The following is a 13,683-nucleotide window of genomic DNA, read 5'->3' as shown; positions in this document are numbered from 1 at the left end:
CAATCAATATTGGTGGGCGGGGGGACCGCACTCCTACGTAAAGTTGCGGTCGATTTGAAAACAGCTCCAATTGGTCCACCGTTTTTTATGTTGTTAAATTGAAAAAAAAAGCACTGGGTGTGCTTATATCACCCCAATATGATGGTCTACACACCATACGTGCACATATGTCTGTCCAAACAGCTTGAAAAGTAGATTTTTTACCATAGGTGCCCTTTAACTCCTAATGTCGCTAGTTAACACACTCAATGTATTTAGTTTTAACACATTCCATAATTTTTAAAATATCAACCTCTACCAAATGGTTGATATATCAGTTTATGGTAAAAGTACAGGAATTAATACATATACTATGAAAAATCTGAAAATATGAATTGTAAGACCAATATATTTTAAAACATATTCAAAAAAAACATTTTTAAATACTTAGATCATCTTTATTTTTTGAAGTATGCAATAAAATATTTCAGATTGTCATTTAACATGTTTTCTTTCCACAAACCACAATCAAGTGTAGTAGTGCAACAGGATTATGTTTGTTTGATTTTCTTTGCGAACCAACAATGCTGTAAACCATCATTTAAAACCGTCATTCTCTAAAGGATTTTAACAATCATTATTTAAAACATGGTCAACCATTGGTAGAGCAGGCAGTTGAAGGGTTATTAAACGTTTCATTTTGATATTAATATCGAAAAAAAAAATTGCTATTTAATATTAAAGATATTTAAAACCATGCTATGCTTCAGATGTGTGGGTGTATTTATTTTCTGTGCTTTCTATTCTGTTTTTAATTCAAATGTACATTTTATTCAGCAGACATTTGCTGAAATCAAAAGTGATTTTATTTCAAATAATTTTATTTTATTTTTTTAATTTGTTCATTAAATGAAATAATAGTTTGAGGTACAACTGGGAATTACACCACTCACTGTGCTTATGTTGTGAACAAGGTTAATACTCACTACAGTTTTATATTTTGTGGCAATTGCACATATTCCTCTTCGGTGTCCTTGCTGAGCAGAACAATGGCCTGACTGTATCTCTGACAATATGCACATCCACATCCTCCAGCTGTGTGTCATCCAAGGTGAGTCTGCCTCTAAGCAAACTACATGACTTTGCTCCCAACAAAATGAGCTGTATAGGATTAAAGTGGCATTATGGAATATTAGTGGCGTATGTTATCCTCTACTGTGTGAATTGAGGCTCTCATGGTAATTGGATAGATAGATAGATAGATAGATAGATAGATAGATAGATAGATAGATAGATAGATAGATAGATAGACAGACAGATAGATAGATAGATAGATAGATAGATAGATAGATAGATAGATAGATAGATAGATAGATAGATAGATAGATAGATAGATAGATAGATAGATAGATAGATAGATAGAGCTTTTTATTTGATAAAAAATACAATAATATTGTGAAATATTTCATCTTAAAATAAATGTCTGCTGTTTTCACAGTATTAAACTGCATTTCTCAACAGTTTCTTGCTGTATAAGCTGTGCACAGTGTGTTACTGTATATATTGTTGTTTACACAGTATAATAATGTATTTTCAACATTTCCATACTGTGCACATGGTTAACAGTATGTTACTGTAGATTTTTTAAATGAATTCTGGGAAAAAATCCGTTACTGTCCATCTAAATACAGTACCGCAAATGAAAAACTCCACACACACTATATATTATTATTATTATTTTTTGTTTGGACAAATTATTTTGTGAAGTAAACAGAATTCATTGAAAAATATACAGTAACATACTGTTAATGATAGAAAATTATAAAAAATAAATAGAAAATGAAGCATTACATTTTACAGTAAATGTAATTCTATTGTAATTAGTATTACAGTAATTTTATGAAATACAGCAACTACTGGATAATTGTTGCCAGTAACTTACAGTAAATTTAACAAGAACTTTTTTACAGTGTGGTTTCTATTTGAGTCTATTTCAACATTCAAAACTGTCATTCCTCTGATTTAAAGGTGAATTTGGAAAATGATTACTCCAGTATTCAGTTTCAGATGATCCATCTGAAATAAAAATCATCTTTTATAAACTATTATAAATAAGCTGACTTGCTTTTATCAATGCTGAAAACATACAAAGCATAGACAGTTTGGAGTAAGTAAATAAATGACTGCTAACAAAAAAAATGTGGTAATCTGACAAAAATTGTTATTTGACATTTAAAAGACATTTATTTAAGGAGTTACTAAAAATCTGAGGCGGGCACACAAAATGGTAGGTGTGCATTATTTTCTAATAATTCAATGCTCCGTAGTTAATAATTCTGCTCATGGCTCATACTATAGTGACCACACATAAAGACACTGTTTAGATGTTGAATTTACGGACAGTTCGTCACCTTGCAATTATAAGGTTCTATCTGCGTTCTGAATGATTTTGAGATATTGAGCTTCAAAGTTTTTTCGTCCATATAGCATGTGTGTAGCATTCCATATAGTATGTGTGTAACATTAAAAAAAAGTCTTAAAATGTAAAAAACTTTTAAAAAAAGCATCCCATAATGTAAATAAGTTGTCATTTAATAAGAATATGTCAATAACTCAATTTTGACAATATGTCAGATAGCACCTTATGATTCTAAGGTGACGATTTGTCAGATTTTTGTCCTCAGACTGCTCCTGTGTGTAGGACTAATGTTTTACACATCTCATCCCAACCTTCTGTTTTGTTTTGATGCGATTTTTCACGACTGTGCAATAACTGAAATCATTCAGCGTAGTGAAACAAAACTGTAAGCAGTTGATCACACCCAATGCACTGTTCAATTTTGAAACTGCGAGGCACATCACACTGCCTTTTTGTTGACTTTAGAAAAGAGCAGTGCACACCTAAACATTGGGTAAAACGCTCACTGCTGAAAGAAAAAGGCCCCGTAGTTTAATATGTTTTAAATAAATGCTGATTTTTAAACTTTCTAGCAACCCATCCCCCCCCCCCCCCCCCCCAAAAAAAAAAACCATGGCAATGTGTGTAGATTCCACACATATTTAATTTTTTTTTCTTTAATTAACTTTATATAGAAAAATGCATAATTTTTTTTGTTAAATCATCAATCTAAAATGTAGTGCAACAATTTATAAAACTATTTTTATTTAAAATTTATTAAATATTTAATTTTACTATGTCATTTATATGATTGTATTATTAGCTTAAATCAGCTGCAATACAATTCCAATAGAATTACACTTTTTATCTGAACATTATATAACATTGACTAAAAAGATGAATTCTTAAAATCCTTAATTATGTAATTGACCAATCCATAATAAATGCAGTTATTTAAACATCATGCTAATATAGAATGTTTCACCATGCAAAATTGCACTACAGTATGAGCAATATCACACAAGTAGCAGTGCGGTGTGACTGTATATCGGCGGCCGAGTGCCTTAGAGTTCCATCAGTGATGATATACAGCCACATTGCACTGCTTCGAGTGTGTTATTTTGTTTATACAACAGTCTGACAAAAAAAATTGTGTGTATAAAAAAGAAAATCAAACACGGAGAGTCTCAAAACCCTTTTGTAAGAGGAACTACTTTCTTCCACCATTCATTCGCATCTGCAGCTGACGTCAAAACAGCAGAAACCGTTTAAATAATTCTCTAGTGTAATGCCGAAAGTGAAGACAAAACAGGAGATTTTGCTGACATTTTAAGACTATAATGCTGAACGGCATGAAATGCAATCAGTCTACAGAGATATCTCCCAGTATTTCTCTGTTGCAATCAGGAGATCACAATATTACTATGGTATAAATACAGCACTACAACATACAAATAAGAGAGATCAACTTAGAAAGTCATTTACCTGTTGAATAATGATTTCCTCAGCTGTAGTTAGAAATTACGCTGTTTTAGGGCTTATTATGCGGTCTCTGTCGCCATCTTGTGGATGAACATGGTCAACCGTCTTTGACAAGCTAATGGCTCTCAGAAATTATAAATATTTTAAAATAGGCACTATCCTTATAAATAAACTGCATAGTTGGCAATCTAAACAACTACATTCTCACCTAAAAACCCTCAAAAGTACATTATGTTGCCCAACAGCTGCAATATTTGTCAAACTGTAGAGTGTCCTCTGCTTATTGCTGTATGTGGGCTGTGTAATACACAAGGATGAAGGGTTAAGGGTCTGGACGGTTGATGTTACTGGCAGAATATCGCACTGCTATCAGCCAATCAGATTCCAGAACCAGACAGAACTGTTGTATAAATATATATGTGTGTGTATACACACTTTTCTGAATTAATAAGTAAAGTAAATATTAATATTAATAAGAACAAGTAAATATTAATTTTAATCAAGTAAATATTGATTTGAATGAAAACAAAAGTTATAATTTTGAAATAATAAAACGCGGACACATATTTAAGTCTTTGTCTATGTGAATGTTTTTTGCCATAAATTCATATATCTAAATTCCAAGAATGTGTGCCGAAGCTAACTGAATTCAGTCGCGTCTCTCCTCTTCACAGCTGCAGCCTCTTTTATCCATCTAGAACCTAGGAACGTCAGTGTGTTGCGAGGCAGAGAGGTCCGCTTTAACTGCAGCACCAATGCACCCTGGGACGTCATGAATTGGCGGTTGGGTGAAGACACAATCCTCGTCGTTTCTGTGGAGCATGGTACTCTGGCCAGATCTGAGAGCATCTCCACAGTCAATCACTCCATGTCCTCTCTGACAGTGTGGGAGTTAATCCTGAGCAACTCTTCATTCAGTCAGACGGTACAGGAGATCAGATGTGAACTGCTTCCTACAAACCTCAAATCATCATCGGCCTTGTTTGTACAAGGTATGGGACTTTTCACTCAGTATGTTTACATATGCAACAGTATTTTGATATTAAAACTAAGTTATTAATTACTCACCCTCATGTTCCAACTTTCCAAGACCTTCTTTGGTCTACAAAACACAAGGATAGATAGATAGATAGATAGATAGATAGATAGATAGATAGATAGATAGATAGATAGATAGATAGATAGATAGATAGATAGATAGATAGATAGATAGATAGAAAGAAAGAAAAAAACCCGGGCTCATTCTGAAAACATAGTCCCGCGGATGTTTCTGGAGAGCGTGCCCAAGCCGTTCTCACGTAAACCCACCAGAGGCCGCTGCCGGCCGACCGTCCGTCTAAATGAATGACTGAATGATTGACTGGGTGACCGGCCAATCGACTGACCCACTCTCCTCCTCCTTCCCTAAACCCAAACAATTTTACAGATTGGCCCGCCCACCCACTTACTTCCCTAAACCCAACAGATGATTTTTACAAAAGCCGTCCAGAAAAAGAAAAGCCCTCGTCTGTTTTTTTACCACGTTTTTGGATTTTCACCGTATTCTCAACCCCTTTTATGCACTCGTTTGCTTTATTTTTTGGATTCTGTTTTTGTCTTACCTGATTTCTGGAACCGCTCTTCCCTGGACTCGAACCCGGTCGGCGTGGTCGACTTCTCTCTGCGTCTACAAGTTCACTGACATACACAACGAGCTAACTGGACAAACTGGTTGCAGCGGGAAAGCCCCCCAACACGGAGGTAAGCGGGCAGCCGGCAAGCGCAGAAAGGAACGGCGCCACACCACCTCGCAGCGTTCGCTTACCTTAAATAAATGAAATGCAGCCATACATACCACCGCCTACATAATTTGTGGTCCCCAGAAATAGCCGCGGGACTACGTTTTCAGAATGAGCCTGTGTAGATAGATAGATAGATAGATAGATAGATAGATAGATAGATAGATAGATAGATAGATAGATAGATAGATAGATAGATAGATAGATAGATAGATAGATAGATAGATAGATAGATAGATAGATACCTGACAAAAAAAGGTCAAGGTGCTCAGGATTGGCCAGCCCAGTTACCAGATATGAACATTATTAAGCACGTCTGGGGTAAGATGGAGGAGGCATCTCAAAGAATCTTGATAAATAGCTTATAGCTTTCTTTGCCATTCCAGATGACTTTAATTAATAAGTTATTTGAGTCATTGCAGAGATGACTCAAACACAATATTAATTCTTTTTCCACTGCACCAGGACTTTATATTGTATACTGTACAGTATTTCTGTTAAGTGACAAGACTTTGTCTAAGCAAGTCAGACCTTACTGTCCAAATTAAATAATAAAAAAATAACGTCATGATCATATTTTATTTCGGTAAAATAAGCGTATTCTAGAGGCCTTCGTCTGTCATATAAGCCACTTCTGATACCAAATGATCAACCAATAGTCAAGTTATTATTTGTTGTTTCTAAAACTTGGATAGGCGACAAGACTTTTGTTAGATAGATAGATAGATAGATAGATAGATAGATAGATAGATAGATAGATAGATAGATAGATAGATAGATAGATAGATAGATAGATATCATAAAACAACATTGGGTCAAATATGGACAAACCCAACAATGGGATAAAAGTTTAGTTCACCCAAAAATGACAATTATATTATACTCACTCTCGTGTTGTTCCAACCCCTGAGACCTTTGTTCATCTTCAAAACACAAATTAAGATATTTTAAATGGAATCTTAGAGCTTCCTCATCCTCCATAGATAGCAATGCTCCCCAAATATTCAAAGTAAAGAAAAATACAAAGAAACACCCTCATAACAGACCATATGCCTTCAGTGGTTCAATCAAAATATAGCTACTTGAATACTTTTGAGTGCACATACAACTAAAATTGGTTCTGAAGATGAACAAAGGTCTCATGAATTTAAAGAGTAGACAGATCTTTTTGATCATTAGTTCCCACAAAAATTGTAAATGATGTTATTTATTACCCACCCTCGTGTAGCTCCAATTCCTGAGACTTTTGCTTGTCTTCTGAAAACAAATGAAGATACTTTACGTGAAACCTGAAAGCTCCCTCATCCTCCACTCCAACAGTTCTCGTATAAAGTCCAGAAAAATACCATGTTTTTCAGTGGTTCAGCCAAAATATTTCAAGTCATGAAAATACTTTTGTACACACATGAAACAAAAAATAACAGCTTGAATCAACAGCTTGCTCTCCTCAGTGTCAGTATATTGCGCACATTCACTTCCGAAGCACAGGCGCATCCGGGGTAATACGTCAGCAGCGTGAAGAGCAAAGTTAATCATAAATTAAGATTTTATCTGTCAAAAATGATTACATTTTACACTGAAACAACTTATCTATAATCCCAGTCTTACTTCTTTCTTACATTTTACAAACCTACAACAAACTTGCATAATGTCAGTTCAGCCTGATCTCACGAGAAAACGTAAGTATTTTACGTTTTGTCAGTTTAGTGGCTAATTCATACGAATTCGTACGAGTTCAGTCGTACGAAATTGTACGATTTTAAAAAGGAGGCGTGGCACCTAACCCCACCCCTAAACCCAACCGTCATTAGCGGATGAGCAAATCGTACTAAATTGTACCAATTAGATCATACGAATTCGTACGAATTAGCCACTAAATCAAAAAGTTACGAATTGCCGTGAGATTGTGTTGGGGGTTTCCATTGGCTGCTTGCAAACAATGTCTACCTTCACTCTCAAACACTGTAGTTGTAGTCGAGACCTGAAAAAGTTTGGTTTGTGTTATAGATAGCACAAGAAGAAGCTGCTTTCTACGATCATGACTTTTTGTTTGTGTTTGAACTGATTGAATGAAACCAAAGCTGTTGCTTATATTATTCTGTTTACAAGGGCTGAGGAAGGTTTTGGAGGAGAAATGACTGGCAATGACTGTTTCTAACATGCACTGTTAGAGGTCGATAATTACAGCATTTATTATTAGCAATGACAATATTTTAAACTGCCTCAAATAACAAATATATGATGCAAATCTAAAGACAGTATACACTGTAATCCCTACTAAGTGATAAGTGATTCCCTCAGTTCATTTGAGTAATGGGAAACCAGCAACTCAATTACAGTTTTTCTCAGTGGCTTTGGTGCATTTCCCACAACACTATTTACATTTGCACAACAGTTAATGCATTTCTCTAGTCATTGGTGCACATCATAGTAGCAGTTTCTCATTCCTTCCAACAAATTGCGAATGCTTTTGGACATGCATCAATTGCTTTCAAACAACTCTCTGCTTTTTATAACATTATCATTTGCTTATCTCATGTCAGCCAAAATCAACTAAACTTGTGAATGCTGAATAGTCATTCCATATAAAACCAATAGTCCTCATTTCATTACTTGAGTCATTACATACAAAAATGTTGAACCAGCTACCCACTGCGCCACCATGTATATGATTAAGAAAAATGTAAAAGCATTTAAACATCTACTTACTAATTTAACTTTTCTGTTTTGTCAAATGGGTTCAGGTAGTACCTCTGTCCTGCTGCGCTTCAGCAAAACTCAGCATCAGAAGCAAAATGATCACCTTGTGTCATATAATATATATCGACCAATCAGTGCAGTTGTCAAGGCAGAATTTCAAGCACAGCCAATCAACAGAGACATGGTGAATTGTTTAAAAAAATGAATATGTTAAGTTTAGAGAACTTAAGATATTAACCATTTTTGTTGTTGCCTAATAAGTCGGCTAAACACTCCTGTTTAAGTTTTGATGCCAAAACTTGATATTTTAATTAATGTCAAGTCATATTATATAATACAGACATTTTTTACTGTACTTTTTTATTTGAAAAAGCATGTAATTTAAAACTAAATTAAAATAACTTACATTTAAATATAATTATTATATAGGTTTCAGTTTCACACATATAATTTCATTCATGAAAATGCTTGTTTCTTATCAATTAATGATTCATATAATAGTGTTCTATTCCCTTAAAATGACCCATGTATCAACAGGAATAAAATCCAAATGGCCACCAAATAATTCAACAGCTATTTGGCTATATAATAATACAGAAATGAAGATAATCTTGTTCACACATTGGCTATAAAGGCCAGAGCCTCCCGCATGCAGAGAAGCTGTCGGATTTTATATGAGATGGCTGATTTAGGGCTAAGCATCGACTAAGGTGTTTTTCACGCAGGAGAATTCATTTGCTGCTGGCCGGAGTGAAGACTGCTGCTCTGGCAGTTTTGACGGAGCGTATGACATTGTCGATGCCAGAGCAAGGGCTCTCGGGATAGGAATCGATTGGGGGCCATTAAAAATACCTACTGCAAAGCCACTCTACCGGGTGGTAAACAGAGACAGAAAGCACGACTTGAATCTAATCTTGGATTCAGGAGCCATCATCGCCAATCTGGCCCACCCATTTCTCACTCTAATTTGTCATGCTCATGACAAATATATTGCTTCTTGCTTCTGAACTGCACTATAAAAAATGGCTGCTGCTTTACTTTTTTGTTTCTAAGTTCAATCAAATAAACTTTACAAGTTGCTTCAACTTACATCAATTGAACACGCTTAAAACATCAAGTTAAAGTGTGCATTACTTAAAGAAATTAAGTTGAAACCTGATTTACTTATTGAAACAAGTTGAAGTTACATAAAAACACATGTCATTACTTTTTGATCACATCATTTTTTACAGTGTGTGGTTACCGCAATAACTGCTTTAAAATAAATCTGTATTTTTTAACTCTTAACAAAAAATGAGATTTTATTTTTGGTGCAAAGTACAAAAATAACAACCAATTCTTTTTCTACACTCTAGAAAATGCTGGCTTGTTGTCGAATATAGGCAAGCCCAAACACAAAAGTGTAAATGTGAATTTAATTACAAAATTAAATGTATAGACCATTTTGAGGAATGTAAACAATAGCAATGGTCCTAACGTATTTTCTGTTTTATATTTTTAATTTCCATAGCTTCCAAAAAGGTCCACGTATTGATAAAAAATGTTATGATAGCTGTTTTAACCAAGCAGCAACCTCCCGCTCTCCCTCGGGAAGCCAATACGGAAGTAACTGAAACTGCAATTCATCAAAATTCTGCTAGTCCTGGCTCCATAATAGAGCAAATTGCAATTGAGCCCACTGTTAGAATGGCCAACTTTACAGCAGAAAAAAAGGTGTTTACAGCCTGGTACAAAGAATGATTTTGGTTCATATAGCTATTATTAACCTCCATGACAACTGTGAGGGGGGTGAATTTTTTTATAACTCATCCATTTCCTTTATATTAGGTTATATTAAGTTTGCATAATTAAGGGCGTAAAAGCTAGGTCTCGCTGGTCGCCGTCACTTCACCTCAGCTGAATCCGGCATATTCATCGTATTTTTATTTTGTTTTATGTGGCTTTACACAGTCAGCTGCCTTTTGGACTTATTTCTTACAATTATCAGATGATATGGGATGCTGTGTGCATTTAATTGTGCTCATAAACCATTCACGTGGCCTCCGTTTCCCATGTAAGTTATATACTTATACCATCTCTATAAATGTATTTGTTTTATTTAAGATCATTTATATTTTTCTTTAGACCCGTAAAGCACTCCTGAATGTGACAGATTGATTAGCTGTAGGCTCTAGAACAGTCATATGAAGCGTTATCATACAGTGTTATGCTGGAGTTCATCAATAGTCTTGCATTTACTAACACACACAATATCTGAAGTGTTTGGAAGTAATTCACGTTTTCCTCCTGTAGAAAAACGTCATAGGAACAATGTTTAGTGACTCAATGTATTACTACAGTGTTTTTGAAAGTCTAAACACTTTATTGATATAGTGTACAGCCAAGCACATGTGTTCAGAATACAAACGAGTCGCAGGTAATAAAGTATTAAGCTTTTTCACAAAGTAAAGTCTGTCTGCCAGGTCTAAGCAAAGTGCCAGCAGGTGTCCGTAGCTCCGCTCACTCTCCACCTCTTTGCCCTTGTTTGGTATCCCGCCGTGGGTGCGATGACGCGCGAACAAAATGGCGATGGTTGGCCGCGCCTACTTGTAGCTTCTTTTGCAGTGTTCAGAAACCTATGGGTGATGTCACGGATACTACGTCCATATATTTTACAGTCTATGGTTTTAACGTTAAAAAATATGATTGAATTACCTGAATTACCAAGAAATGTTCAAGGACCAATGACATTACCACATTTAAATGGTCTATATTTCTCCCTGAAATGGATATTCTGTCAATTATTACTCACACGTGTCGTTCCAGAATCATAAGACCCATCCATCCATCTGAATAGTGTTATAGTTTAAGTTATAAAAACATATAAATGTGTAAAGACATCCATAGATCATAAGTAGAGAAAAAAAGAAATTAATATAAATTATAAATAAGTTTACTAATTATTCAGTTTGATCTCATGAGGAAACAATTAAATGTCTTGTCAGTTTGGTAGCTAATTCAAGTTCATTCATTCATTCATTCATTCATTCATTCATTTTCTTTTCGGCTTAGACCCTTTATCAATCTGGGGTCACCACAGTGGAATGAACCACCAACTTATCCAGCAAATGTTTTACGCAGCAGATGCCCTTCCAGCTGCAACCCATCACTGGGAAACATCCACACACATTCACTCACACTCATACACTATGGACAATTTAGCCTACTCAATTCACCTGTACCGCATGTACATCGTATGAAAATGTACAATTTTAAAAAGGAGGCGTGGCACCCAACCCCGCCCCTAAACCCAATCATCACCTGGGAATAAGCAAATCGCACTAAATCGTGCGAATGAGATCACATGAATTCATGCAAATTAGCCACTAAATAAAAAAGTTACGAATTGGCGTGAGATTGTGTTGAACTTTTTAGAATACGTTTTAGAATAATAGTTTAACAAACAATTGAATACATTTTTCTATATTTTTGAAGTCGATACTTATTTATTTATTTAAAGAAAAAATGTAACACTTTACTTGAAGGGGTGTTCATGAGACTGGAATGAAATCTCTACAATGATATTTAATCAAACATTATTTGTTATGATGACTTGACATGAACAAATTTGCCATGACAACTTTACATTACCAAGATAACATAACTTGTCATAAATCTGTCATAAACATGACTGTCATGAGGCCATTCAAATGCGTGATCACGTTTTTAGTGGAACAAAAAGTATTCATTAAAACGTCTCGTTAAAGTGTCATTATTCTGTCAAATCTTTTTTGTCATTAGTATTTAATAAATAGTATTTAATTTAATTACATATTCAGCCTGTACCACTGTAGTTGAGATAAAAATATAATAATGATGCTGTTAGAAAATTCATGAGACATTGTTAATGGTTCATGACAGTCATGTTTATGACAGATGTATGACAAGTTGTGTTGTCTTGGTAATGTGAAGTTGTCATGACAAAGATAAAGATCGCTTGTGACATTTGTTTATGTCAAGTTGTCATAACAAACAATGTCATCTTTGCATTTAAAATGACATAACTGAGCAATAATAACACCTAATAACAGTTCTCATAAGCATGCATAAAATCTCATTCACATTCATGATATGCATCATGTCATGATTAGAAAGCTCTTATCAACACCCCCTTCAAGTAAACTGTTAACAGAAAAAAACACATATTGTCAAAGCTTTTTGCTAGAATGTGTAAAAATCAACATTTATTTAAAACTGATTCTGATTTGTTGATGAACATTCTAATTTAAAAAAAGCCACAACTAAAGTACCTGTAGGTGTTTTGACTATTTTAGGGCCCGAAAACAATGAAATATATTTATTTTTGCTCTGAGAAGCCCCTTTTAAAAATTGTTTTCTATTAGCAGTCAACATTTTACCTGGTATTAAGGTGTTTACTCATCTTTTCTAATGTCAACAAAAAGGCAGTATGGTGAGGTCAAAAATCAATCAATCAATCAATCAATCAATCAATCAATCAATCAATCAATCAATCAATCAATCAATCAATCAATCAATCAATCAATCAATCAAATCATTGTTGGTGTGTTTTAAAGACGAACAAAGGTCTCAGGGGTTGGAACAACACGAGAGTGAGTATAATATAATTGTCATTTTTGGATGAATTAAACTTTTATCCCATTGTTGGGTTTGTCCATATTTGACCCAATGTTGTTTTATGATATCTATCTATCTATCTATCTATCTATCTATCTATCTATCTATCTATCTATCTATCTATCTATCTATCTATCTATCTATCTATCTATCTATCTATCTATCTATCTATCTACAGTGGGTGACACTTCAATAGAATCATTACCGCTGCATTTTATGCCGCTGTGGCACTAAGGGATTAAGATTGTGTTGTAACAGCGGTTTGCGAATATGTCGCCAGGGTGCACAAAGCGACAGGATGCGAACAGAAATATACCGTTTAGCTGTAAATACCTTGCTACTTGTAAATGAAGGTGAAATAATGAAACAAAGCATTATAATTCCTTCATTAATCATTAAAAACATGTTAACATGCTTTATTATCATTGTATACTTGTTAAGTGCAATGAGGATTCATTTTGGAAAGTAGAATCTATCTATCTATCTATCTATCCATCCATCCATCCATCCATCCATCCATCCATCCATCCATCCATCCATCCATCCATCCATCCACACTAAGAAATTATTGCTGCCTTCATTTTATTTAATTTGGACTTTTCTAGTCATCTCAATTAATCAGACATCAATCAAACTGCCTTAAAAATATGAAGTTACACTTAAACAAATAGCTAAAACCCGAGCAACTCATTCAAATAAGTTAAAGCAACA

At 34.5% G+C, this 13,683-nt stretch overlaps 1 protein-coding gene across 2 annotated transcripts in view; it reads left to right on the top strand.

The window, feature by feature from the left end:
- igsf5b (immunoglobulin superfamily, member 5b) overlaps positions 1-13,683 on the top strand; it is a 47,514-nt gene that overhangs the window by 4,225 nt on the left and 29,606 nt on the right. For both annotated transcript variants that reach the window (XM_056473451.1, XM_056473450.1), the window contains exons 2-3: positions 1,025-1,090; positions 4,534-4,851. In XM_056473451.1, coding sequence (XP_056329426.1) covers positions 1,054-1,090; positions 4,534-4,851 — 355 coding nt within the window. In that variant the 5' untranslated portion in view covers positions 1,025-1,053. The remainder of the gene's footprint in view (positions 1-1,024; positions 1,091-4,533; positions 4,852-13,683) is intronic.

This window comes from Danio aesculapii, chromosome 15, assembly GCF_903798145.1.
Source record: "Danio aesculapii chromosome 15, fDanAes4.1, whole genome shotgun sequence".
Taxonomy (NCBI): Eukaryota; Metazoa; Chordata; class Actinopteri; order Cypriniformes; family Danionidae; genus Danio; species Danio aesculapii.
Note: the sequence above shows the minus strand (reverse complement) of the source record. Positions and strands in the feature narration are given on the sequence as shown.